General features: G+C 49.4%; 10 protein-coding genes across 10 annotated transcripts; 5 read left to right on the top strand and 5 right to left on the bottom strand.

The window, feature by feature from the left end:
- Positions 1–943: 943 nt before the first annotated feature.
- PHYSODRAFT_303214 (hypothetical protein) lies at positions 944–2532 on the bottom strand (the record flags this gene model as incomplete). The annotated part of the gene is given in 4 exon segments (XM_009532954.1): positions 944–1422; positions 1442–1630; positions 1885–2328; positions 2361–2532. 4 exon segments carry the CDS (start codon positions 2530–2532, stop codon positions 944–946), a joined length of 1284 nt encoding a protein of 427 aa, XP_009531249.1.
- Positions 2533–5141: 2609 nt separating this feature from the next.
- PHYSODRAFT_286696 (hypothetical protein) lies at positions 5142–5333 on the bottom strand (the record flags this gene model as incomplete). The annotated part of the gene is made up of 1 exon (XM_009532953.1): positions 5142–5333. One exon carries the CDS (start codon positions 5331–5333, stop codon positions 5142–5144), a length of 192 nt encoding a protein of 63 aa, XP_009531248.1.
- Positions 5334–9267: 3934 nt separating this feature from the next.
- Positions 9268–9828, top strand: PHYSODRAFT_409822 (hypothetical protein; the record flags this gene model as incomplete). Its single annotated transcript, XM_009532952.1, has 2 exons — positions 9268–9465; positions 9559–9828. Coding segments are annotated over 2 exons (468 nt in total), but the record flags the coding sequence as incomplete, so codon positions are not given.
- Positions 9829–9938: 110 nt separating this feature from the next.
- PHYSODRAFT_303213 (hypothetical protein) lies at positions 9939–10742 on the top strand (the record flags this gene model as incomplete). Its single annotated transcript, XM_009532951.1, has 1 exon — positions 9939–10742. The coding sequence occupies one exon, from the start codon at positions 9939–9941 to the stop codon at positions 10740–10742; it is 804 nt and encodes a 267-aa protein (XP_009531246.1).
- A 4004-nt stretch (positions 10743–14746) lies between these two features.
- PHYSODRAFT_512196 (hypothetical protein) lies at positions 14747–15211 on the top strand (the record flags this gene model as incomplete). Its single annotated transcript, XM_009532950.1, has 2 exons — positions 14747–14982; positions 15052–15211. Coding segments are annotated over 2 exons (396 nt in total), but the record flags the coding sequence as incomplete, so codon positions are not given.
- A 53-nt stretch (positions 15212–15264) lies between these two features.
- Positions 15265–15687, top strand: PHYSODRAFT_335544 (hypothetical protein; the record flags this gene model as incomplete). Its single annotated transcript, XM_009532949.1, has 1 exon — positions 15265–15687. One exon carries the CDS (start codon positions 15265–15267, stop codon positions 15685–15687), a length of 423 nt encoding a protein of 140 aa, XP_009531244.1.
- A 4328-nt stretch (positions 15688–20015) lies between these two features.
- PHYSODRAFT_303212 (hypothetical protein) lies at positions 20016–20402 on the bottom strand (the record flags this gene model as incomplete). The annotated part of the gene is made up of 1 exon (XM_009532948.1): positions 20016–20402. One exon carries the CDS (start codon positions 20400–20402, stop codon positions 20016–20018), a length of 387 nt encoding a protein of 128 aa, XP_009531243.1.
- Positions 20403–21063: 661 nt separating this feature from the next.
- Positions 21064–23082, bottom strand: PHYSODRAFT_514259 (hypothetical protein; the record flags this gene model as incomplete). Its single annotated transcript, XM_009532947.1, has 3 exons — positions 21064–21414; positions 21580–22191; positions 22255–23082. 3 exons carry the CDS (start codon positions 23080–23082, stop codon positions 21064–21066), a joined length of 1791 nt encoding a protein of 596 aa, XP_009531242.1.
- A 703-nt stretch (positions 23083–23785) lies between these two features.
- Positions 23786–25114, top strand: PHYSODRAFT_562329 (hypothetical protein; the record flags this gene model as incomplete). Its single annotated transcript, XM_009532946.1, has 2 exons — positions 23786–24574; positions 24818–25114. The coding sequence occupies 2 exons, from the start codon at positions 23786–23788 to the stop codon at positions 25112–25114; spliced, it is 1086 nt and encodes a 361-aa protein (XP_009531241.1).
- Positions 25115–25233: 119 nt separating this feature from the next.
- On the bottom strand, positions 25234–26311 carry PHYSODRAFT_562325 (hypothetical protein; the record flags this gene model as incomplete). Its single annotated transcript, XM_009532945.1, has 4 exons — positions 26190–26311; positions 26072–26124; positions 25649–25994; positions 25234–25581 (listed from the first exon to the last, which is right to left on the bottom strand). Exons 1-4 carry the CDS (start codon positions 26304–26306, stop codon positions 25234–25236), a joined length of 864 nt encoding a protein of 287 aa, XP_009531240.1. The 5' UTR covers positions 26307–26311.
- Positions 26312–26331: the final 20 nt, after the last annotated feature.

Below are 26331 nucleotides of genomic sequence, written 5' to 3'. Positions count from 1 at the left end.
CTATTAATTGACTCGCAAATACCTGCGGATGAAGTAAGTGTTAAAAAGCACGACGGCGAGTTCCCCCTCGCCACCAACGATAAATTTCCCGTTTAGTCAATATTATCAGTGTTTGTCATGTGATTCACCACCTAAACGCATACTTCAAGTATAGTAAAAGTTCAGCGTCGAGTGCTGGTGAGTGAAGTTAACTTCTACGCTTGGCAGCATGAACGCAAGAGAAACTAAACCACAATACGTTTCCACCTATATGCTGCTCATCCGCCAAAGCTAAGTCGCTGCTAAAACAGGAACTTCTTTTTTTAAAAATGTTCGTCATCTCTCTCCGTTCCAATAGCGCGAGAAGCGCCTTCAACGAAAATAATCGCCTCTAGGTGGGAACAAACCTGCTTTGACCGAGCGTGACTCGGGTGCAGCAACAAAAGCGAAAACCAGACTCAACATGTTTGAGTCCAGGTATTGAGCCGCACGCACGCTGCTGGTCCTGGCACTCAATATACTAATCATCGCGCATCGTGAGCGCTCCGAGAGCCTCTCCTTCTCCAGCGGTAGATACTCATTGTCATGCGCTATAAGCGATCCCACGTACGGAAGCGTCAAACCTGCCGAAGTGCGCTGCATTGCTCGACGAGTTGGAAGAACTTCCAGCTGAACCAATTCCCGTGACATTCGGTACGCCGAGTTGCTTAGACATACGTCTAGATTCTTTACCATTGCAGATCCTCGAAGTATTAGTTTCTAGATTCCCCATGCCCGTAAAGCATCACCATTGTGGCCCAACGAAACGTTCCAATCACGTAAGCGGAGCTCCTTCAGTGCAGGACAAGAGGATGCAAGCGCACTGAGATCCAATCCAACATCACGATTTCGCCCCAACTTGAGAGAAAGCGTGTGAAGCCCCCCTCCAATCATGGCGAACAGCTTTAAAACCACCGAGTCATTGTCAACGTCGGTGAGTGTCAAACTGGGATCGAATTCCGCTGGCACTCATTGTCGGACCAAATTTTCTTGACGTCAACGTATCTCCCACGAACTTGGTCATGCCATTGAGCAGCTTCACCTTGCAAATCTCAAAGCCTGGAATGACAGCATTTGCTACATTGTCCAAGCTTGATTCATCGTAGAAAGCGCGACAACAGCGATCTTGAGACAACTCCAAAACCCGGTTGCGTTCCCCAGTGGGCCTTACTCTGGTTCCCTTCTTCATGTCGACATATCCGAATCTAGATCGAGCAGAACCAGTAGCCGCTTTTGGCCCTGGATAAATTATTGTCAATACGTGCTTGATGGTATTCACGTGCTCTTCCGTCAGATTTATTTGCGAGATTTCCAGCGTCTGAACTGAAGATTGCGATGCCTTGCTCCAGAACGCGTACGTGAGCCACGCCCAATATACGGGATCATTACGAATGCCGTCATCAGCTGCAACCGTTGAAAGTACCAGCGTATCGATCACTAAAAGCTGATAGCATCGCTCCAAACCCTTTCCCGGAAATACCGCTGAGCTGAAGGTCCCAACGAGTGCACGTTCCTGATCGCTCAAGCGCTGACCGCGAGTTTCCAGCGGGAAGAAACATTGGTCGACCGCACACCAGTGTGCCCAGCAGAAAGCCAGCATTCACTCTGGCATCTGGAAGCGGGGATCCAGTGGGGTATTCGCGAGTTTGAAAGTCGACATGTCAGTTCGAGCTAGCGCCACCGCTATGTCAGGCATCGTCGAGTCCGAGTATAACCCCGCCGCAAACTCTACTTTGGATGGTATCGGCTTGGTAATTGCACGTTTGGGTAGCCGCAGCCACGTCTCCACAATCTTCGAACCGTCGACTACGGCTTTCAGCTAAACAACGGGAGGGACCTCCAGTTCAAGCAACCTGTTCAGCTCACGTGACAAGGGTGCAGCTCGAATTGCGCGCCCCTGGTTGACAGGTTCTTGGAAAATGAACAGGAATTCACCAAACACCTGCCAGGAAATACTCGCAGCCTTGTTGTGCTGCTTGCCGCCCTTCTTGAACTTTATTTTCTCCAGCTTGTTCATAGCTGCGCGGAACTCCTTCGAGTGCTTCCACGGGTCAAGAGGGCAGCCAAAGAGCTGCCCCCATGTAACTGCAGACGTGGTGGTGACTGCGTCTTCGCTTGACAGCTTGCCGTCGAGTTGGCACTCCCACGTGGGCCAGAACACGTGGGGTCGGCCCTTGGTGCCCTGCTGGGGCGGGTTCCAGTGGATAAAAGTACTCAGACAGGAGCGACTCGAAGGCCACGTTGTCCACCGCCGCGAGGAAGTCGAAGAGCTCAATGGCTTCTCGCACCCGCTGCGGGGTTTCTCTGCCCCTGCGAAGCCCTGGGTCAGTGGGGAAGCTGACGCGCAGGAAGCACTTGTCCGCAGTTACGAAGGGCGGATTCGTCTCCCCACTCGTCGGGCCAGCACTCGAAGGCTGCGAGGAACTCGCCTGTGTCATGTGCAGACGCCGGTAGCTGCAGGACGGAGCAGAGCGACTCCCGCCACGGCTGCAAGAACGCCCACTCGGTCTCCATCTCGAAAGATACACGAAAGCGTCAAACAGCTGATAACAAGCTTCCGTTACTTCAGGGTTCTTCTTTAGTGTTACTTAAGAATCGATTCTGGTTATTTTCCTGCAAGTATCAGGATACACTCGTGAACTACAGCGTGCCATCTCTGGCACCTTTACCAGAGTATGCCGGTCATAATGAAAACTAGGGCTTCGCGGGGGCTGAGATAGCGAAAATAAAACAGAATAGATATACGCACAGCGCGGACGACTGGTGCGCCGCAAGTGCGGCGCGCCTAAGTCGTGTGCGCTGTGCGTAATATATTATGAACATCCACAACTACCAGATAAGCAGCAATAACCCACTAGAGTTAATATCAATTTACTTTCTTACCTCCGCGCTGTTAATAATCAAATACAAGCAAGCTATTAGCTGCAACAGCGCCCTGCCAAGCACTTACCTTCGTGCTGTAACTTCGTCCTGGTGTAGCGTCTTCGGGTCGGGCGTGAGAATGGGAAATGGTTCGAATGAAACCTGATGATGCGATTGATGCTTCCTCACCGATAGAGACCGACTAGATAATTATTTAGATAACCTATTAAGTTTACTTTCATAAAATTTCAATATATGATGGATACTTAAACAGGTGCGATACACGCACGGCTTCATGCGACACCGATTTAATCCTGTGCCGGCTGCGTAGCAGCATACCTTACGGTACACATGCTATCTCAGTATAAAGTGTAGTGTTACAGTGGACTCGAAGCAATGAAAGCGCCCTATGCCAGATAAAACTTCTCCGATATTTAAATGGAGAAGTTCGAATAACGTTTAAAAATGTTATTCGAACCTCCCCTTTTGTAGTCGATAGACTGACTGCCTCGTGCGAGCAAGGCGCACGGCATTCATGGCTTATCGACACTCAGTCCAGAATTACGCTGTTGACTCTTACACCGCAAACATTCGTAGACACAATCAGGTCGTTGGTCAGACACCAACCGCAACGTCTTAATTGTTCAGTAGTGGCTGGATTGATGCATCGGTTTTCACGGACATCGGGGCCGAAATGACACAATGCGTGCTTATCTCGCGTGTTATACCACGCACCCACAGGAAACCTTCCGTTCGATGCTCGAGCAGATTAAATACGTCTAGCAGCGGCATTGTACACTACTTCGTTAGCCCTCAGATCAGGGCGATTTTAAGACGCCTATTTTCCGCTGTCCGGTCCAATACCGAGAGGAGGAGGAGGTTCAGACTAGTGATCAGCGTCGGAGTATGGTCCCGGTGGCTGTACGTAGCTCCCCTCGTATCGAGGTGCCTCTTTGGGGTTTGCTGAAAAAATCCAGACAGATTAATAAGCGCGTTCCTTGTGCCATGGTCCGCGGAGTTCGTCGTTCTCATTTGGCTAATGCCCGCATTTGTAAGTCCGGTCCAATATCTAACTTAACCCTGGAGTCACCTCGTTCGAATAGTGCATGTGAGTCCATTTAAGAACTTCCAAGTGCTCATTTAGTGCAGCATCATACGCTGCATACTTCGAGCATCCCTTGCTTGGATTGAACTGCTTCTGCCGCATTCATACTAGCCGTGGATAACGTGTAATTCTAAAACTTGCGGTGTATATTTCCGTCAAGCAACTCGGCCAGCTCTCGATGCCTTTGCTGGTTTCTGGGCCCATAGCTTCGGCCCAACACCATTCGTGATGGGTCTTGTGGAGCCATTTTACCAGAGCACACGACTTGTACGCAGAACAAGGTTGTTCGCATGCAGCACTTCAAGGTGTCCATCCATAACTGTTCCCTCGGTGGCTTCAGCAGAGGAGTATTCACCTTTAACGCTGTACAAGCACTGCGCAATATTAAGGTTTCCGCTCAAGTAGCAGCTGACCACCTCAAGAGGCCCATTAATTGCTGCAACTTGTAGCATATTGTCAAAATCGGTTTTCCTGAAAACGCGGCCCGCTTCACAAACCAAAAGGAACCCCCCGTCAATATCAAGTACATATTCACAGCTCTCTTGAATGATTGAAATGTGCTCCTTACAGTTTTTTTTACGTGATCTAGTGTCGACGGTGCCTTGGATTTGGGTCCATTCTCCCAGTAGAAGACGATAACGGATAGTTGCCGTTTCTATATTCAGCGTACTGGTTGTATTAACCCTTTCGCGGTAAAAGGATACAGAAAGCGCCCTTTAGATGATTTTCCAAAACACGGTAGAGTGTACCCCCTCTTAAAGGGCGCATCCTGTGCCCTTTTGCACAAGTTCAAGCTAGTAATCAACCTTCTTTTAAAACAAATCATAATCGGGTACGTAGAGTAACCATCATGTAATCATTGTCTATAGAGATTCTAAGTCATACGCATACATTTTATGTATCCTGAAAATCACCGTAGATGGCATGTCCCATGAGACACACCGAAAAGGCTCTGTAACTTTGTAAATGGACGCCTAGAGCCTTTTAGAAGGAAATATCGATGAGTTGTATACTATAATTTATTGAGGATACTCGCGAAAGGGTTAATAGAACTTTCGGTATTTCTCCTTCATCGTTCCCAAATGCTGAAGGATGACCTCTTCGCGGTGTCCCACTCCTTAAACTTCCGCATCTTGAAAGAGGTGCTCTTCAACATTTATTTTCCGATCGAACGCTCTTCATCGCCTTCCGTTGCTCTGTGGTGCACTCGCAGACTTATTTTCTCGTTGCTGGCGACAGCGGACTGCAGCAGACCAGGCGATTCCACCTTCGACAGAGTGGGAAGCGCACTGCCGCTGACGAGGAGTGTGGCAGCAATCGCTAGCAATGAGGCGAAGGAAAGACGCATCGTTAGTCCGGCGAACTTGAGCTTGCGTGGTGCGGAGCGAAATCTAGACTGAGCTCTACATGGCGGAGATTTTTACCGAGCACCATAGCCTTCGGACACGAGGCTACAGATACGTGGAGGAAACCCGAGGAGCGAGCTTCAGTTCGAGCAGCACATCACTTTGTACATCACCAGCCTGTGTGAGAGCACGTGCAGGACACATGACGCGCACAATTATCCTGCTCGACCAACTCGCGTATGCTGAACTCCTACCCAGCCAACCGTGCTGGTTGGCGTCGCAGAGTTAGCCCAATTTTGCTATGTATTTTGTAAGTTTCCTTAACTATGTTTTATTATGCATGTACTGTATTTCACCTGAATTGCAAATCGCACGATTCGTTAGTCCCATCCGGGTATTGATCACGCGAAATAGATGTCTCATGCTGACGTGTGATAACCAGACGTGATATAATGATGATCTGCATGCTCCTTCAACACACGTGGACAGGTTGTACATGTACTGTACTTGTGCTGTACAGTACAACACCTGTATTTTGTTTAGTATATATTTTTATTGTAAGCTTATACCCATTTCGCTACATATATTTGCGGGCCCAGCTGGTCGTCATTGTAGCTTGCGTTATCGCAAAACGAGACACAGATAACGCAAGCCGTAATGACGGCCAGCTGGGAAAACATTTTTAGGATCGCACCATACATGCAAGATTTTACAAGTACAACGTGACTAGGAACTCCTGGGTACTTACACTACGAAGTACTCTTATGAGCTCCAGCACCCTCCCCAACTGTACATGTATAGTTATTTCATAGCAGGATTTTCGGCGTGAACTTTATAAGGATTTATTTGTTTGTACTTATGAACACTTGTGGATATTTTATCTGTCATACTGAATTAAATACATGATGCCCAACAGTTTTGTTCCTTAGCAAACAGAAGCATGCAACTGGAATACTGTCACTTGTTCTGGGAGAGCTCACTTCGTAATTTATCACCTATCAACAGACCTCTACCTATACGGGAATTTTCGATTTTTTCACGTATTTCCCATATCCTGGCGATCACTGGATTTGGGAGAAATTTGAGGGTTCTCATAGTAGTAAAGTCGATTGATGTGCTTTGTTGGAGCTATCCACCTGGGTTAATAGTCTGATCATTTAGCTGTATATGTAGCTGCTGTGGACTGGAACTAGCTGTTTTTATAGCAAGTTGTGTCAGTTCCTTGCATCCATTTTCTCCTATTTTACGTAGTTAGTTACATGGTTTATTCTTGCGTATCTGCAAGCAACCCACTCAACTTAGTACCCACTATTTTGTCTACGAAGGCAATGAAGAGTCCACAAGCAAACGAATTTTCGATGAAAGCAACTTGTGTTTTGCATACACAAGAGCAGATCCGTTAAAATGCTAGAATGCAGTCTAAACCTCTGGTTTTATCCACTGCATGAGGCAGCTATTTGTTATTTTGCGGCCATCTCTCGTAACACAAGTCGACCACACCACCAGCAAATGCTGAACAAAAACATGTAAACTTGTCAGCACTTTTTAGACAGAAATCTCTCACTTCTCTAGCGAAATCTCGTACCTGACGATGTTTTTATTAGTTTCCGTACACGACGATCCTGCCGGTTCAGCGACAAACCAAAATTACGTTTGTTTAACGTAAAAAAAAACAATGTAGATAGGAAAACACGAACAAATTGACACACATGCCCAATTACCTGTGTAAAATAGCAAGCTGATACCTATCACCAGCCTCTGTCATTGCCACGCCAGTCCCAAAGAGTTATACAACTCACGCACTGCACTGCAGAGCCTTCGTGAAGCTTCTACTGTGTTACCTTCATTAGCGATGTCCTGCGGGGTAACCACAGTTCTCGTAGTTTCGACTAATACTGCATTGTTGGGTGCGATTTCTCACAGTGGGGTATCAGACTGAGCTTCGAAAACCTGAGCGAATGCTTTGTAAATCCATTTGGTGGTTGACTATTCGATCTATAAGGCGTGCAGTAGCTATGTGACTTCTCTTTAGCTGCGTATACTCCAAACAATAGCTTATTAAATAGTCAATACAATATTTCCCATATTTTGCTCATCAAAAATGGTAATATTTTCCGAAAAAGTGGGAAAATGGACATTTCCCGTATCAGTAGCGGTCTGCCTATCAAGCAATCCTCTCAGCAAGTATCAAGGTCAACCGGGTCTCCGACGTGTCCTCCTCGTTGGTTTGGGTTGCTTAACCCTCATCGAAGGTGTTATTCCAGCAGTTGTAATCTCAAAGGAGACCCAGCTCCATGGTGCGACTTCCGTTGACGTTGCAACTCGCTCATTCCATGATGCTGGAGACGGAATGCAACATCTAAGGACCGGCACCACGCTCAAGGGCCCCAATAGCCTACTCAGCACAAATGATGGAACCTTGTCTGTCGCCGATGAAGAAAGAGCGCTCAGTTTCGGTAGGTTCATCGAGAAACTGAAAGAGCGACTTCCCCAATCGAATATTGGCTTAGTCAGATGCCGGTGTTGCTATCACTACTGCATCATGTGTAGTGCCACGCTCGAAAAGGGGGCTCCGAAAATCCTTACACACAGAAAGCATCAGTGCACTTGGCTAAAGCTATAAGCTAGATAGTGATCATTCCTTTTGCGGTGCGTACCAAATAATTTTCATCGTTCTATTGGTTGTAGTTGCATACTGGACGAATCCCTTGCATCGATGCACTCACTTTACATAAGAGGTTTCCTGGGTTGACATTCTGCATGAGTCACCAAAGTCGAGAAGACTAAGCATACCGGGGTAACTGCACGCTCACAGGGGTCTTGTTGGTCGTGAAAACATGCTAGTTTGTTTCCACGACCACAGGCCCTCAACCTCCCCGAAACTACACGTAAAGCTTCCTTATCCGGGGCGGAGGGTCTCGTTTGGGGAAGTTATCCGCTTGCCGCTGTCCCGTGCTCACTTAGCGTCCAAATCCGCATCACTGTGTCGCGAGTGGCGTTGTTGACTAGGCATGGTAGGATGAAGGGGTCATGTTGGACGTAGGTGTCCCCAACGTTACCGAATTGAACTCTATCCCGTCGAGCAAGACTACGGGATTGTCTCGTGCCACGAGCACTCTGCGAAGATAAGCATCCGCCATTTCAAGAGAAACACTTGATCAGCAGCAGCAACAACACGCGCGGTTGCACACCATACTCACCTGAGACAGACAATCCACAGCGCTCTACAAGTTGAAGAAGTAATAGGATTGATGTTTACAGCTCTTTCTATGATTGATGTCTATAGCTATGCCTTGAATCTGGCGTTACCATGAAGTCGAGGCTATGCCTTCACGCCGCTGCTCGATCTGTGTATCAGCACTGGTTCTTAACCAAAGGGTGTTGCCTTCTGTATGTGGTAGACTCTATCGATGCTTACTTGGGTCCACAATTTCCCCAGAAGGCGCTGAATGCAGCTTGTCAAGGAGGAGCAATGGAGTCCACTCTGGAATATTTCCTGTCGCGAACGACACCTAATTGGAAGAAGGCGGTGCGCGCCGCCGCGCAAGGTGGACACCTTCATGTTCTGCTCTGGATGACAAACCGGCAGGATGGTCGTGGCCCATGGAAAGCGGATTTCGATAGTGTGCTGGAAGTTGCTGCATCGCGCGGGTATCTGAATGTCGTCTAGTGGTTATTCGAGCGAGGTACTAACTTGTACACTTTGTGGAAACTGAAAAGTTCAACTCCGGGTTACTATGCCAAGGCGTGGGCATATAAACTGAACTTGTCCAGAGGATTACAGCGTGCGGCTGCAAACGGGCATTTAGCCGTGGTGCAGCGGCTCGACGCAAAGGGTTTGCTTGCGATCCTATGTACTATGCCGTCGAAGGTGGTCATTTGAAGGTGGCGCAATGGCTGTTTAAAAATGGAGTGAAAGAATCCAAGAACGCTCCGAATGCTGCAGCCGAGGAAGGCCACCTGGAAATTCTGCAATGGCTACATTCCAAGGGTATTTCTCGTTGTACGGATCACGGGGTCGATGGAGCAGCTAAGAATGGCCACCTGGGTGTGCTGAAGTGGTTACACAAGACTCTTAAAGGGGGCTGTAGAACAGCTAAACTGTACCTTCCGATCCAGAATGGTCACCTCGAAGTTACCAAATGGCTCGATAACAACGTCCCGCCCTGTGTTACTCGGGAAATGGGGAGCTCTGCGACGTTTGCAGCCAGATACGGACATGTGGAGATTCTCAAGTGGCTACATCAGCACTTCACGTACCTCTTTTCCGAGATTGCCATGGATGTCGCCGCTGAAACGGGCCGCCTGGATGTGTTGATATGGCTACATGAAAACCGAACGGAAGGCTGTTCACACATGGCTCCGTGGCATGCTGCAGAGATTGGTCACTTGGAGATGGTTAAATGGCTGCACGAGCATTATTCCGACAAATTCACAGCTCGTGCGTTGGATGTAGCGGCAGCAAATGGTCACCTCGATGTCGTTCAATGGTTGCATGAAAATCGACCTGTACAGCAGATGCAATGGAAATGGCTACCTATAAAGGACACCTCGAAGTGGCGCGCTGGCTGTTCATGCACCGAAGTGAGGGGTTTTCTTCCTCAGCTATGGGAGCGCCTCAAAATGTAGAGGTTATGTGCTCACTTGAGAATGAATTCTCCACTCGGAATGATGCAATCGAGTGTAACCTGAGAGAATTTCGCTCCATGAATCCTGCGTTTGTTGAGGGATGTCTCCGCTGCATGGCGGAAGTTGCTTTTCATCGGGGCCACGTGTCCATTTTGGAGTGGATTGGTCAGTTTGACATCAAACTCCTGTCGACAGTTCCCATTCACCGAGCTGTCGCTAGAGGCGACCTTGGAGTGGTAAAATGGCTACACCAGAATTGTTTCGAGATGTTTGAGCGCGATTTGTTACAGGTAGCGGTTCGAAATGGGCACATCGAGGTAACTTGCTGGCTTTCGGAGCACGGGTATGATCTGAACGCACCTGATTTGGTCCTACTGGCTGCAGAGAGCAAAATTGTGACTTTGGTACGGTGGCTCCTTGAGAACGGGCCCATGCTTGATCTACCTACAGCTGCAACATTGGCTAGAACTTCTGAGTACGTGGAGGCCATGTGGTGGGTTTCCGAGCCCGTGCGCGTTCAATTGGTACTCGAGGCCATGCAGAATGAGAATCACAACTTGTTATGGTGGCTGTTGACGCGAACAAGCTTCGAGGAAAAGGCGTCGCAGATGACGATCTCTAGTGCTATTGCTCATGATATAGGCTCGAGTATGAGAGAATGGCTTTTGGAAAACATCGACAGCGACGAAGTCTGCCAATGGTGCTTTTCTCGGAAGAAAATTGCCTTGTGGGATCAAGACGATACGTCCAGCCCCTCTGCAAAACGAGCTCGCCAAAGCTAGCCTATCGATAGTAAAGTCGCAGGATTCGTGCTACTCGCTACGGACGGACCAACAGCAGACTCGACGACAATCCCGGGGTCGATTGCTTGACAATCAGCTTACCCTTACTGGAGCAAGCTATACGAGAAGACATCTATATGCTCTCGCGTGGGCAACTGAAAGCGGGTACAAAGCCTACAACCATTGTGGCAGCCGAAAGCAGAACTAGATAATGTCGGGTCGCTGGTCTTTTGACCGGCTAGGTTGTTAGGATTCTTTTAAGTAATTCAATATACCTCATCATCAGAAAAAAAAGATAGTACAGCTCAGTGTCCCGGGACGAAATAGAGCGATTTGACTGGCTCTCCGAAGGCGGGGTAGGTTTATTTTGAGCTCGTTTCGTCCCGTCATTTCCGCGTGGTCGGGGCGTGAGATTTTTGCCCTAGCGACTACATTTCTTAACAAACGCGCGCCAAACGTGCATCGCTTCGTTGCGTTTTGAAAGAGTTATCTGAGCAGATTTCCTGTCATCCTGGTTCGCGTTAGTTCCCGAGAACCAAGAGCTTAAAAAATGCATACAATTATCAACTTTGACGGACGAGGGTATCGTCCCGTTCATCCCGGGAACTTAGGCGCGTTCTTAAGTTCCCGGGAGCTGGGACCGGGACGAACGGGACGATACCCCTCGTCCGTCAAACTTGATGATTGTAAGCATTTTTTAAGCCCCTAACTCTCGGGAACTACCGCGAACTACGGTGAAAGAAGAACATGGTCAGATAGCCCTTTCGAAACGTAACAAAGTGGTGCACACTTGGCGCGCATTAGTGCAGAAATGAAGTAGCTAGGGCGAAAGTCCCACGTCCCGACCACGCGAAAATGATGCGGGACCGGGACAAAACGAGCTCAAAATAAACCTAGCCCGCTTTCTGAAAGCCAATCAAATCGCTCTATTTCGTCCCGGGACTTGGGACCGGGAACTTAAGAACGGCCCTTAGGAACGAGCCCTAAAAACAAACTTTGCGGTCTAGCTACTATAATAATAGTGAGCTGGCAGTCGCCGATCAAATTATTGAATCCTATACACTAACGTCATGCCAAATGATGTCAAAATGTCAAGCGCTAACGTGAATTTCTACACGATACGATCATTTTTGCAAATTTTCTTAAGTGCCTAGAAAAGTGTCGTTTCTGTAGGAGGCACCTTTGTGGATTGTACTCGTGCTGACGTTAGTTGCAGGCTCAGGCGAATGCAACGAGCGTGTTGCGCTCTGGGGCGTAGCGTTCTTGCGGACTCGAGCTGTACGGCCTTGCGAGAACGTCGCTCGGTGCTTGGCAACAGAAGGTACACAGTAGGAGTAAGGGTATCATAGCCAGTAAATCGAGCACTACAACAACACAAAGAAAAAAAATTGAGCTGTCTTTGTTAGAGCTTTCAAATGCATGCACTGGTGCTTGCCAGACATCCAATCCGAGATCCGATCTGAGACCCCAATAGTCTTGCCGTTTCGTCAATCTTTCACTCACTGCATTCATGGAATGCTTCTGAACGGTAAGCCTTTCACCACCACTGCCGAAGCCAACATTAGACGAATCATCAACGGATAAACCTTGGCGCAAATTCTTATTATTCATGGGTGTTTTGCGTCGAATGAGTGAGTCTCAAGTAAAACATTACATGTAGTGATTTTCAGCAAAGCGACTGAGGCTTTCGTTACAACTACATGTAACTTACAGCATTTGCTTTGCTGAACCAATCGTGATCTGCCGGTGTAGACGGATTCAGTATGGTTGGTGGACGCAGTCAAAGCTATCAACACACAGATAAAGGTTGTTAACAATTTGACGATGTGGACGGATCCTGGATGAAACTTGCGCGAAAATTTCTTCATTGGAGGCCGGGTCGCTGTTCATGATCTGCATCGCCATGCGGTAGTGTCTGCGCATCTTTTCAGGGACCCTCCTCAGTGATATATATGTAGATAGATATAGATAGATAGATTCTAGACAAGAATCGCTGATGACGTGAGATCGCGGTTAACGCAAGCATCGGATGCTGTGAGCAACAAATCATAAAAATATAAGGCTTCAAGATGTTTATTCAGAATAGCATAAGCATTACCCGGATTGTGGTGCTTGATTCTTCAAAGAGTAGGTAGGAGTAAGCAGGCTCCTTGCCAAGCAATAGACAGAGGCGTTCATGTGCCGTCTCATAGTACAACCAAAACAAGTCTGCTTGCCGCATGTTCCCTGTGACTCCACACGTCTGTATTGCCCACGCTATGGGGTGTAAGAATTGCTCCGACTTCCGTGTGCTGGCCAGATCAGTGCCATTTACCTTTTCGCCTTGGAGCCCTGAAGCAACTCTTCAACACTACAAGCACCAGTAACGCAACATGAAGTTCCTCCAATTCGCGGTCGTTGCTGTCGCGCTGTTTGTTGGTCAAGCCACTGTCAGCGCATACGTGCACCCAGAACCGAACCCGAACGACCCGAAGGACCCCCCGGAACTACGCCGGCTGTAAGGACCCGAGCAGCCCTGGCTGCCGCCCTCACCCTTAAGCAGGCACTCGGCCCTCGCAAGTCTCGGGTCGCCTTCCCATCCAGCGATGGCAAAGAACAAGATAACAGACTGATCAATGCACGTAAGTTGCCCGTTTGGAAATCATATAAATGCGCCGTGTCGAAGCCACCCCTTGACTAATATTGCAGCACCTTTTCATTCCTTATCTGATGTTCATGCACCGTACCGTTCTTGGGTTATTGCTAGTGTTCGCACAAACACTAACTGTATAGCTAACACTAGTGTTTGCAAACTGTTTGTTAGTGTGTTGTGAATCTGGCTTACATGTTTGAGGAGTTAGACAATTTTTAACACTTATCTTGAATTAAAAGAGTTGAAGCTCTTTTCACATGTCGGAAGCTCGCGAAGGTCTTCTACTTTACACCAACCATGATCTCTTCAAAATAAGCAGCACTAACGTTAGATTACTTTTGCTACGCCCTGGTGCGTACATGGAACAACAGGTGCTACTTAATTGTGAGTACACTTCATGACTTCTGAGTAATTTCACATAATGTGACTTAGGAAAGATGCCACGTCCGGCATCGCCACCTTGGACCAGACCAGAGGAGGATACAATGTGAATACATCTGGGAAAGTAACGCATTGATCCACTTATGTGGACGTGAATAAGCTAATAGAGAATTCAAGCGTCATCTAGCAGAAAACAATAAGTTGCACTAAAGGCTTTGTAGCACGTTATTTGTGTTCGTGAACGGCATCTCAACAAGCAACGCCTTTAGAGTTCTGTCAATAGTTTCAAGTTGACACACCGCACGAGTTTAAATGAAGTTTACGCACTCGGAAGTCCGAGCACATTACTAGTACTCATTACTCGAAAGTCCGCGAAATGTACTCAAAAGTAAGGATGACCCCTCGACAACGGGTAACAGTAGCCATTAATTTGATCTGCTAGTGATATCGGCCCGCGAGCGCACCATGGCATCCGAGCAGCAAACCTACAAACGCGTTTGCAAACAGCACTAACTGTAACTAAGTGTGTTGTGAAAATCCCTGTTTTTTGCGGAGTACACTACATGTATTGAATTGCGTGCTAAGGCATAAAACACCAGTGGCAAGGCTATCTCCTCTTTGCAGCAGGTAAAGCAGTATGCCAGCATTGGATGCTGCAGCTCTCTTTCCTTCTGGCGATACTCGAGGCCATCATTCCCTCGAGCCTCACAATAGCTCTTCCTGTCCGGAAGCGTCAATATTTCGCAGAACCCCCCAGAATCAGCAGTGTACATTACACTTTACACAGTGTAATCTGGTACACAAAAGATATGCAGCCAGCGTTAGAAAGCATCAGCCTCATATTTTGCTAAAGGGAGGAGTTTAGAAGTGCTGTGAGGGATTTTTACGAAGGTCCGAGCACGAGGTTTTAGTTGGGTACAGCAGCGGGGTATTCCCCCTCGCATCTTTTACGCGGCGCCAGGTTGTTGAGAAGGCAAAAGGCTTGCTTGTCGATGGCGTTTTCCAGAAACTGGGTGTTTTTCTTGCGATGGACAAACTCGTCGACAGCCTGCAATTTGTTTTGTGGTTTCGCTACGCTGATGAGTTCATAAAGAAGAATCCGGACTACCCAAATCTACTGATGCCAACCTTGATGCAGCACAACTGTGACGATGCGCTGCTGGCCATGATCGAGGTGGCGATGAAGAACCCAAGTACCTTGACAATCGCCAAGAAGCTACATAAAGAGTGCGTGAAATGGTCGCTACAGACTCGGTGTCCACCCTGGAGTATATTCTACAAAATGGTACTGGACAGGGGTGAAATGAAAGGCACGTATCGAGAGGTGCGGACTTCGGACAATACTTTTGTTGACAAGAAAATAAGCAAGGCGATCGACAACCTTCTCGCCAGCGACCATTTCCAACTCTGGAGAGCGTACCTCGATCGGTTCAATGAGATGACATCAAACAGATAGTCACTGTGATCGAGACTCTACTGGGCTAATACACGGACGAAGCGCTGGCTCAAATGCTCAGTTTGGCGAAGAAGAACCCGAGAACGGAGAAAGAGGCAGCGAACTTGCAGCTCGCACTGCTCAACACGTGTGTGCGTGAGCTGAAAGACCCGACAGAAGTATCCAAGCTGCTGAACGCGGGTACTTTTGACATACTCGTGCAAATGTACACCCGGAAACACAACTGGGTGGTGAACAGCGCGGGGGATAAACTCTTTGACAAGCCGCAGCTAGAAACGTGGTTGAAGTACGTCGAAGTCCGACACGGCGAAACTCGGAAAAGAAATGGAAACGGCGCAGCTCAATGGGTGGATGAGCAGTCAGAGGCACCCCACGTCGTGTTTGAGTTGCTGAATTTGAACATGGCAGGCGACGATGTCTTAGCATCAACACTTAAGTCGCCTATCGGGCGCTTTTTGGCAGAAAGAACCCGATAGAGAAGTCTTTGTTTGAGGCATTGATGAAGTAATTCGACGATGAAGCTCTCGCCAAGATCATTAAGAGTATTTGAAAACGCCGCCAAGAGCCGAAACTTTGCAGAAGGCCCAACTTGCGAAGTGGCTGGAAGAAAAACAAGCTCAAAACACTGTTTACATGTGGCTGGAGGTAAAGGGAAAAGTGCGGAAAGACTGAGTTACCTAAAGTACCGCGAGGACTACAAAGCGAAGTATGAATAGGCGCTCTAGACTTATCGGTTCTGTAGTGTCTTTTTGGTTAATACAATGAAACACAAACAATTCGGAAAGCTTTTTGTTGCCTTGGTGTAAATCTTAATCCAGTTATGCCCACGACGCAGTGGTGAGGATTGGGATTCTGAGTAAGCAACAGCGGCTGAAGCACAGCACTTCCCCAAACGAGACCCTCCACCCCACATAAGGGGGAGTTTGGGGGCCTGGGGGACTCGAAAAGTAGCCAATACATTTCAGTTCTTTCGCAAAACATGTTGCACTTTGACTTGCAGCGGAAGCTAGCTTGGATCATAGCCACTGTCACCCCGATGTCATCCGGGAGAAGGTTCGATTAAGATTTATTACTTAATTGCAACGTTTTCGCTTAGAACTCGGCGGCAACTCTGTCTCCTCGCCTTCCCCGTTCCCCCTCTTGATCGCTGTCGAGAAGTACCAACGGAAAGCCTCCACTTCCCTCAAACTCTCCTCAATCCACTGCTTCGCAACTCCCGGACCGCGGTTCTGTATAGCCTCACGGACCAGCGCTCTGGGCACCCGCTACGCGGGCGCTTTGACCACGGGTTGCTGGAATAGCATAGCTTAAAAGTATATGCATCATTTTGATTTCCATAACAATAATGTGCGGATACAGTTGACACATAGTCGTTGCTATAACTTCGTGCTTTAGTAGCAAATGAGTAGGAATACATTTTCCTGTTAAGCTAATTACCAAATGTCGCTCACGATGCAAAGTTGAGTACCTAAACATCGAGTGAGCTGAATATCGTTGCCGTTGTATTATTGATCACCCGTTTCTGCGAGGCGAGCTACATTGTCACGGACATGCCTTACTACAGTGTAGTGACCTGCGTGTTTACTTACTTTGAAGTAATAACTAAAGTATTGAAACTATGATTGGGTGTGGTTTATACTGCGTTGCAAACTGGTAGCTGTCGTCGATACCGTACTCTAGTGTTGTTACTGCGTTAGCACTGAAGACTGCAACTTTGCCAGCATGAATTTACGCACTGCACCGCGCTACATGTAGTAATGCTGGTTTGCGCGATAACAGTTCAAATAGACATAGCAAATTTAGCTCAACTCAATACGGATCGGTAGCGACTGTGCGTCTTCGATGGTTAGGTTGTTGTGTATCGTGTATATGCATATGAAGCGTTTGGCGGGACCCCGGGGTCGCCGCTTGCCCCGCCAGCTGTCATAAGCAACCGGTATATTCGGTAAATTCAAGTGCTGCATGTTTGTATCGATGCTATGTATCTCTGGTAGTATCGACTATCGAGTTGCACAGAGCTGCAGAGTTCGCACCTTTGCGTGCCCGACGCCGCTGCTGCTGTAGTAGGCGCTAGCTTCTAGCAGTCAGCTTGAATCTTCTTGGTCGTATCTTCACCAAGACGCTTAACAGAACGAACGAATGCAGCAGCTTTGTGGTCACGACGATTTCAATACTTAAGTATCACGTTTGCGCCGAGGAACCTCTGCACCTCCAGTTCGCCTAGACTTCATACTGGATGCTAGATGCTTGAAGGTGAAATGAGCTCTAGCTAAACTCGAAAAATTATCACAAAATTGTCACAACATATATATTATCACTGCCCCGCCGATAAAAATAAATAATTCCGGTCGCCATCGGTACATGATGCGGGACCCCGAGGTCCGGCCAATAGCTTCATATATATATATATATTGCTCTAACGACAATGTCTACACTAAGCTGCATTATGTGCATGCTGTAGTAGTTTACGGTACACGTATCTAGGGTAGCAGCGCGCATTTATTTTGAAAGCTGCATGCGTTGCCAGTGTCACTACTATTCTACGCTTTGCCTACTCTGCATCTTTCATCTGGATTTATAACGCGTTATTGCTCTTGGTGCATGGCGTACAGTACTTAGTAACAGTAATTCGAAATTGCGCAAGACCATGCTGTTGTGCGCTGCGCGCAATTCGAGCAGCATTTTCTAAAATTGTTTTGTTGAAGCGCGAGAGTTAGGGCACCTGGGATATGATCGATTTTGATTTGAGTTGGAGTGCATTGTTGTCACTTGGCTGATGCGACTATCGTTCCTATGGAAGCGAGTGTCGGACTGCAGCAAGATCCTGCCATTAATCAGCTTAATAAAAAACATAAAAAGTCGTAAGTATGACGCCTCGATGCGCGCGCTGGTGATGCACCTGGGTTTACTTAATTCGACCAACTACTACGCAGTAGTAACTTAAGTTGAGCACGCGACTACTCATATTGGTGTATTATAATGCTTGATTCCTGCAAATGAATACAGCACGATTGCCAGCTATACCACGCCGCGTGCTGTTTATCAGTTAATCTATGTGCAGCGTTAGGTCGTCGTTCGCACACATTCTTGGTGTATTAGAAGATGAACGCCTAATAAGCACCAGTCTACCCCTAATTCCGTACTGTAATCCATCGACTGCCCTGAAGGTACCAGTTATCCCAACAGGCGGAACTCCCGAAACCGTAAAGTAGTTTATTTATGTAGATGTATGCATGTACTCACTGTAGCAGTGTCCGCTGCCGCTGCACTCCGCTGCTCACTCCCGTACGCCACGCGCCCTCCCGCTCGTTGCCTCCGTCCGTCCGCCCACCGCGCGCCAACTTTCAAAATGGGGGATGTGATAATCACACCCGTTAAAGTCCGATTATTTCCGCGTAAGTACGATTTTTAGCGTGATTGTGTCTAGTTTTGTAATTTCGTAAGTAGTTTAAAAGCCAGTGCGAGTCGACTTGATGAGTGAATAATGTATGCAATAAGGCCGCGGTAGCGTAGTCTAATTGACAGGTCTAGGCTGTAGGGGCGGAAAGCGTGACGCGATGACCGACAGACAGGATTCTCGGTTAGAGGACGGAGAAAGGACGGAGAATCTTCCGTTGGATGTCTTCGTCCTGAAATTTTGTACGCGCAAGAATCCACCATAGAACTCTTTGGTCATTCCGAAGCGCCATGAGCACGAGGTCTTTCCGGTACTTTTCAGCTACCCATGGCACAATCTCAACGTGACGGGACTCCAGTACCAAATACGTCGCGGTTGGCGCGTCGAGCGGGGGTCCGTGTTCCACCAACCACCGCAAGACCGGAATACTTTGGTACGTGTTGTACTTCCAGCCAGCCCTCCTAACCAAGTCAAGTGAGTCCACAGCATGCCCGTGCTTCGACAACCAACGAAGTGTGTCCAGATTGGAGCTACCAACTGCCAGTGCGAGCAACTTCAGGTCTTTCATCTCAAACCCATTGTCGGAAAACCACTGCAACAGCTTCACGTCGTCGCGTTGGACAGCGTCGCGAACGGGCTCTGTCGACCGCAGCTCGATTCCAAACTGATTCACCCAATCCAGAATTTCGGTGTTGCCTCTGCTACACGATATCCCCGCTAGACACGATAAACAACATTTAAGGAAGTGATGACGGTGCTTGAAAACAGTCTGCAACATCTTCACTTGATCGCTTGTCGCTGGATTCGAGCATCGCTTTCCACGGGTATTCGGGTCAAAGCGGCACAATACTTGGAAATTTTGCGTATGAAGTATTTCTTCGTTGCTTGGAAACCCCTCGGTTCGGTAATAGATACAGGAAAATGTCGAGGCGGCCGCTCGTCGCGGCATGCTTCATTGCAGTAGTTGCTCTTAGTTTTGGAATGTTTTCGTGCAGCCACTGAACGACTTCAAGGCGGCTAGTTCTATACGCAACAGCTTCGTCCATGAGATCATATAGCCCTGGCTCAAAGGTTTCTGGGTAGTGCTTGTGTAGCCATTTCAGAACTTCCAAGTGGCCGTTTGCTGCTGCACAGATTGGACCCTCTTTGGAGCATCCTTCGCTTCGGTTTTCATGTAGCCAAGTGATAACATCCGTATGAGCATTCCTGGTAGCGCTATTCATCGCATCGACACGGAATGCGTTGGGAAAGTATTCGTGTAGCCATTTCACCACATTTAGATGTCCGCGTCCAGCAGCGTTCTCAGCTCTTACGCGTGATTCAGACGAATGACACGTGTGATGCACGTTATCGTACAGCCATTGGGCTAGCTTTAGATGGCCATTGCTTGCCGCCATGGGCATAGCGTCAATCGAGCACGTTTCGTGATGAGTTGCGTGCAGCCATTTCACCATTTCGCCGACCCTTAATGGCTGCCCAGCGCATCGAAGCCCTGGTGCTTGTAAAAAGATTCTTGGAATGTAGCCACTGCAGCACTTCGAGGTACCCAATCTTCGCAGAGATGCTGACGGCTTCAGCAGAGCAGCGCTCGCCTTTGACCTCATGCAACCACTGGGCGATGGCGAGGTGGCCGTTTGCAACAGCTTTGCCCATTGGGCTCCAATGTCCATGGAATTTGTAGGTTTGTGTGCCGTAAATCCACTTGAGCACCTCGAAATGTCCGTGCTCCGCTGTCAGGCTCAACGCATCCTCGATGCAATATCTAGCCTTCTCGAAGTCACCGGCCGTAGACATATTAGTCGACTGTAGTATATCTCTGTCCATTCCCCGCTTAGATAGCCACTGGACCACATCAAGGTGCCCGTGGGCTGCTGCAATTTCCAACACATTGTTAAAATCAGCCTTCCAGGGTCCACGACCGTCGTCACGCCCAGTCATCCAGCGAAGTACGTGCATGTGTCCGCCTCGAACGGCAGCTTGCACTGCCTACTTCCAAATCGGCGCGGTCTTCCGAAAGATATAGTCCAGAGTCTTCTCCGCAGCGCCCAGTCTTGTGACTCAAAGTCCCAGTCAAGTAGTCATCAATACTTCGAATCACATGCGGAAGCCAGCCTCCAGTTGTGGGGAGACGATGTTTGCACACGACGAACGTGGCTGTGCGGATAGACAACGTCTCCTCCATGATCTCCGAAAATTCAGTTGGGGGGGGTTGCAGAACAGTTTTCAGTTTAGCGGGTTGTCAAGTGAATTCAATCACTCGTGTCCCTCCGCAATCGGTTTGACTTGATTGAGATAGTTTCAATTGCGCTCGAGAAGATTCGTTAACTTCAATCGAAGAGAACGTTTCGAGCTGTAGAATTATCGGTCAACGGCAATGTCCAACCGAAAGCGAAAGTAATTCATACTTAGTAAGAACTTAGTATTATTACTTAATAAATTGTATCTCTAAAACTAGCTACGCTACTGGAGTCGTTCCCGCCAGCTTGTGATCCTCTGCGCTGGCGTGATACCAAGTGCACGAATAGGCTTTCGAGAGCGTGCCATCTTTCGGATTCAGGTGCCAGCGCAGTACCAGCACGTTGAAGGTTCGCAGCACTTTTCTCGGCACGATTCGCGCTAGCAGCAGCAACATCACGGAGGACGCCTGGTAGACGTGCTCCCCATAGTAGAGATATCCCGTGAGCAGCAGCGCCTCGACCGTCGTGCATCGCTTGCCGTTGTAAATTTCATAGCCAATGTCGTCGCAGTCCCGAAAAAGGCGATTGAGAGGCACACCAAGGCAGTGCCTCTCGAAAGTGGTGAGTTCCTCGCCCGGTTTCATCTCGGCTTCGGCGTCGTCTACTTCCTTTTTGTTAGTTTTCTTGAACGAGGCCAGGTTTCTCAGCTCTGCGAAGACGAGGTCGGCCGATCGCACGACACTTTTCGACTTTGGAGCGAACATCGTCACGATTGCAGAAATGACCAGAGCAACAGCGCCCAAGCCGAGAGACAGGATCGAAATGACGGACGCCATGTCCATATTGAACAGGATGCACGAGTCGTTCAAGCCACAGTACTTGGCTCCACGTGCTGACGTCTTGCGCAAGATCTCAGCGTTCTTCGTGATAATCGACGCGAACGGCGTCCGCTGCACCGATAGCAGGAGTGACCCCACACAAATTGTCGTAATTAGTTGCATCGTCTCCCACGTTAAGCGAAAGTTTCGATCCAGTCGTTGCTCGCCTGACCTTGCCTTGAGTAGGTTGATAAACGAGTACGAGAAGGCGAAGGTGCAGCACGTGAGGTTGGCAATGGACTCGCCGGTCAGCGTACCCGTCGCCATGCCGATCATGTACAGATCCGAGTAGAAGACGAGGTGGTAGATGATCTGAGCGAGATACACCACCTGCATGTGTCCATTCTGACAGCGATACGCCCAGATTTGCGTGAGCAGCACGGATCGCTTGTGAGACATCACTTGATAAAAGCTTACGATCCCCATTAGCAGAATCTGCGCCACCACGAGAGTAGGTAGAATATTGATATCGACGGTGTCAGCATACCGGATGCGAAATGAGTTGACAATCATACCGGCGCGGTCGGGCTGAGCTTCCGACACATAGTTTAGCCACTCCCACAGCGAGTTGAAGTAGTTGTGGATACACACGTCGCCCGCACTACAGAGCGGGATATCGTCGGGCGAATGGACCATCAATCCGTACAATTCCCAGTGCGTCGACAGCTCGCACGTATCCTCGATAAAGATCCCCGTTGTGTTTACCTCACGCACGCGACATCCACCGAAGTAGGCTCGAAGCAGAGGCTGAGTGACGGTTGTCGCTGGGAATTTCGTGACGCCCGCTGGAACTTCACGTGAAACAGGAGGCAGACTACTGGAAAAGCTGTACGGAAACACCGTCAAACTGTCGGGCACAGCAAGTAAAAAGTCTTCGCCATTCGTGAGCAGAGCCGCCTTCTTTCCAACGAGGCTATCATCAATCACGACTGTCGGGCGGCATTCTGCATAGTCCGGGAAGATGTTGATATCCACCGCAGACAGTTTACCGAAATTGGCATCGCCCACTATCGACGGAAACTGAAAGAGTCGCGCGACTGTGAGTATGCTCCACCGTGTATCACACCCATCGGTGCGTCCAACAGAAAGCTCGAGCTCGCGTATCATCTGCGGTGCGACGCTAAGACCGATCGTGTTGATGATGTCGAGCATTTGCTGAGCGGACCCCGTGGCCACGTTGTGAGTCGCCCCCCAGTCGTTCGTGCCGCTTTGACAAACGGCCCCATTATCATCCAGCGATTGCCCCAGAGCGAGAGCTTCGGGGCTCAGAGAGCTGAAGTCGTACAGCGATTCGTCTGCACCGAGCGCGACAAAACCGTTGAAGACCGGGGAGCTCACGAACGCGCTCCCGTTGAACAGCGCGTACTTGAGCAGCGTGATTTTGCACGGACCGATGCAAGCTGAGCACCCGCCGGACATGGTCATGTCCTGTTCCGTGAACGCGAAGAAACTATCCGAAGCCGTGATGAGAACAGAGCCCGCGCCGGAGTAATAGTTGGTGGCGGTGAAGAGCAGCAGAAGCGCCACAGGACCGAGTAGGACGCGTCCTAAAACTGTCAGACTCGCCACCATGACGGACGGATGAAGGAGGCGCTTCCAGTCTTGAGTCTGCTGAGCGAGTTTCTGCTGGATGCTGTACTCCGTCGCCCAGTGAGGGGTCGAACCGTTCGCATCGTCTGGATGAGCCATGGCCACAATCGAGTCGGTAGTCACCAGGCCGCCACTTCGATTGTGGCGTTGGGGGTGAGGATGACGACTTGCAAAACCTCCGCGATGATAATTATAAACCTTGAGATAAGGACGTTGTATTGCAGAACATCTCGAAGCATTCGAGATGATCAATCGTTTTGTCTTCAGGCCACCGGCTAATTTCAGCTTGCGCTAAGAGTGTGGCGTGCATACGCAACTTCGTCCTTCGATGGTATCGGACGAACATGTACGTAGTTTAGGATGCAACCTATCATATAGCATGAAATGGTACGATGTACCCACTTTAATTAGCCAATCACATCCGTCAGAAGTAGGGGGCCTGTAGGCCAGGCCTAAAACTGCCTTCTTGATCCCTGCAGCCATGTCCAGCAGCCTCGAGAACGAGAGCGAGGAGCTCGCTCCGCTGGAGCCTATGATCGCCAGGTCGCTGGACTCGGAGCCTGACATCGGCCAGCTGATCAACGACTTCCCACAGGACGGGACGGACGAGGCCTTCGACCGGTTCCTTAGGACACACCACTCCAAGAAGCTGCGGGCTGCGTGTACCCAGCTGGGCCTGCACCCGCAGGCCGACCCGTCGACCAACCATAAAGATGGCTACATCGAATTACTGATTCAATACCGACGCGCTCGTCTGCGTGGGGAGGTATTTTCCGGAAATTTCAGGACCAAGGCCAAGCAGAAGAAGAAAATGGGTACATTTGACGTGGAAGGTAGGACGAAACACTGCGGCTTCAGACTGGCCAATGTGCTGTTCAGTCCAACCTTTTTCCGTCGAATGGTAGAATCCGGCGCCCTACCTTCTACCGGTGTGGAGGTAGAACCAGTCGACGGTAGAACCAAGTTCTGGAGAGAAGTGGCGGTGGCCTACGCGAGTGAAAACCCGCAGTTTGATGTGGTGGTGGGGCAAATTGCTCGATATGAGGGGATCGACCCGAGGTTGGCTCCCCACCACTCGTCCGCCAAGCTCTGTGCCATGTGGAAGGATCTGACGACTCGATATGAGGAGAGTCTGGCTCGCTGGAAGCAGCTTGGCACGGACACGGTAGGGCTCGCCCACTTTTGCGGAGACTACTTGGACGGACTCTACCTCCACGACTGGCTGCAGCTCCGACCGATTGCAGTGGATCCAGAGCAGGCGAGAGCCTCGAAACGAGCGAGGACGGGGAACACTATTCAACAGGCGAATGAAAACTCGTCGGTTGGTGGGGATTCTACCCAGGAACAAGCGCAAGTGGACCGACGAAACTTCTTGACACCAAATGAAGTTAATGTTGCTACTCAAAGTCAAACTTCGACTTTGGAAGCTTCTCAACATGGTAACCGGTTTATCGTGAGCTCCAGTGCAGTTCAAGCATCTGGACAACGCCAGGTTTTGAGTGCGCGGCGATCCCAAGAACCTAGGCACATTTTGCCGCGAACGGACGCGTTCCCAGTCCATCAGGTTGGACCTCCTGCTGAAGAGCAGCAAGTGCCAGCTCAGCGTCAAAGTCCCAGGACGTTGGAGGAGAGACTGCTGCATGTTCTTGATGCCAACTCAGAACGGCGACAAGTGAACAAGTACGACGGGGTTATCTACTCGTCGCAGGCCGTGCGCGACACCATGTCAGCTATCGAAGCCCTCAAGCGTGGTGGGTTTGATCGCACTGTCATCGCTCAAGCAGAAGAATGTATGGACGCAATCGTCCAGGTCTGGCTGCGAGAGCTGGATAACGCTGGGAAAAGAGGAGCGGATTCATAATTTTTTGGCGATGATTTGGTAGTTGCAAGAGGTGGGTAAATATGCTATCACGTTGCACTTAACGGCGGGGAACGCCACTTAACCTTTCGTCGTTCTTTTGAGCTGCACAGGCGTGCCGTTTATGCTTCGAACAGAGCATACTTCGCATCCGCCAGCCCTTTGGAGATCGCCGGGATCGCGTTGGAGACGCACTCGTGAATCTTCTCGCGGTAACGCAGCGCACCTGCAGCTGCGACAGCCAATGCAATGGCAGTGCCACCGAGCATAACGTAGCTCGAACTGTCGTCATCACCCTGCTCCTTGCCACGTCGCTGCAGTCCATTATCTCCACTCGATGCAGACTGATAAAAGGCATCATTTAACTGCCGTTCTCCCCTCGTCGTCTGGTTCGCCACCGAAGGCTGCTCAGCAACCTTGCCAGACTCCTGCGTAGCCAAGTGTGCAGCTTGAAGCCGACGAAGCAGTTGCTACAGAATAAAAAAAACACCGTCAGCGTCAACTTTTAACACCAGCCTCCATTCCCCCGCTTCGTACCAGTTTGGCTCCATCATCCAGCACACTGTCCCCAGTGACGAATTGCCGCGCCGCCTCAATTCCCTCATCAGGCAGAAGCAACTGCAACGCCAGCACTTCAGCAGCTGCGGTATATTGCTCCGTAGTGAAAGTCACTCCTCCATCCACAGCGTAGCACTCCAGTAGGTCTCGCAGAGCCTGTGTCGCCATTGATCGTCGGTTCATGGCCACTAGGAATTTGCTCCACTGAATGGCAATTCCACTTGGCAGCGGTGCAAAAGCTCGAGCAATTGTCGCCGCCGTCTCCACTTCGTCGTCCAGGTCCAGCTCGAACACCGCCTGGAGATACACGGACAGCACGCGCTCCCTAAGAAAAAGAAAAAAGCAATATAACATTTTAAACATTTTCCGAAAGCTTGGGGAAAAATACGTAATCACACTTACTCTTCCACGGCCATAACTGCCGAGCCAACTGGGGTTTCTTCTTCCTGCCGGTGCTGAATGAGGTGTTAAAAAGGTTAGAGAACCGATTTAGAGAACCGAATAAAGTATGCTGTTGTACCTGCACGATGCGCGCTGCGAGGATGCTGCGGCTGTCGTTGAGGGCCTGCGTCCATTCACCACGTAGGAAGGCGTCCTCCACCGCGGCAACGGCCTCCATGGAGAGCGAGGGGGTCATCTGTGTGCGGGGACTTTGCGACTGC

Source organism: Phytophthora sojae (genome assembly GCF_000149755.1).
Source record: "Phytophthora sojae unplaced genomic scaffold PHYSOscaffold_6, whole genome shotgun sequence".
Classification (NCBI taxonomy): Eukaryota; Oomycota; class Peronosporomycetes; order Peronosporales; family Peronosporaceae; genus Phytophthora; species Phytophthora sojae.
The sequence above is the reverse complement of the archived record's forward strand: the minus strand, read 5'-3'. Positions and strand labels throughout refer to the sequence as shown.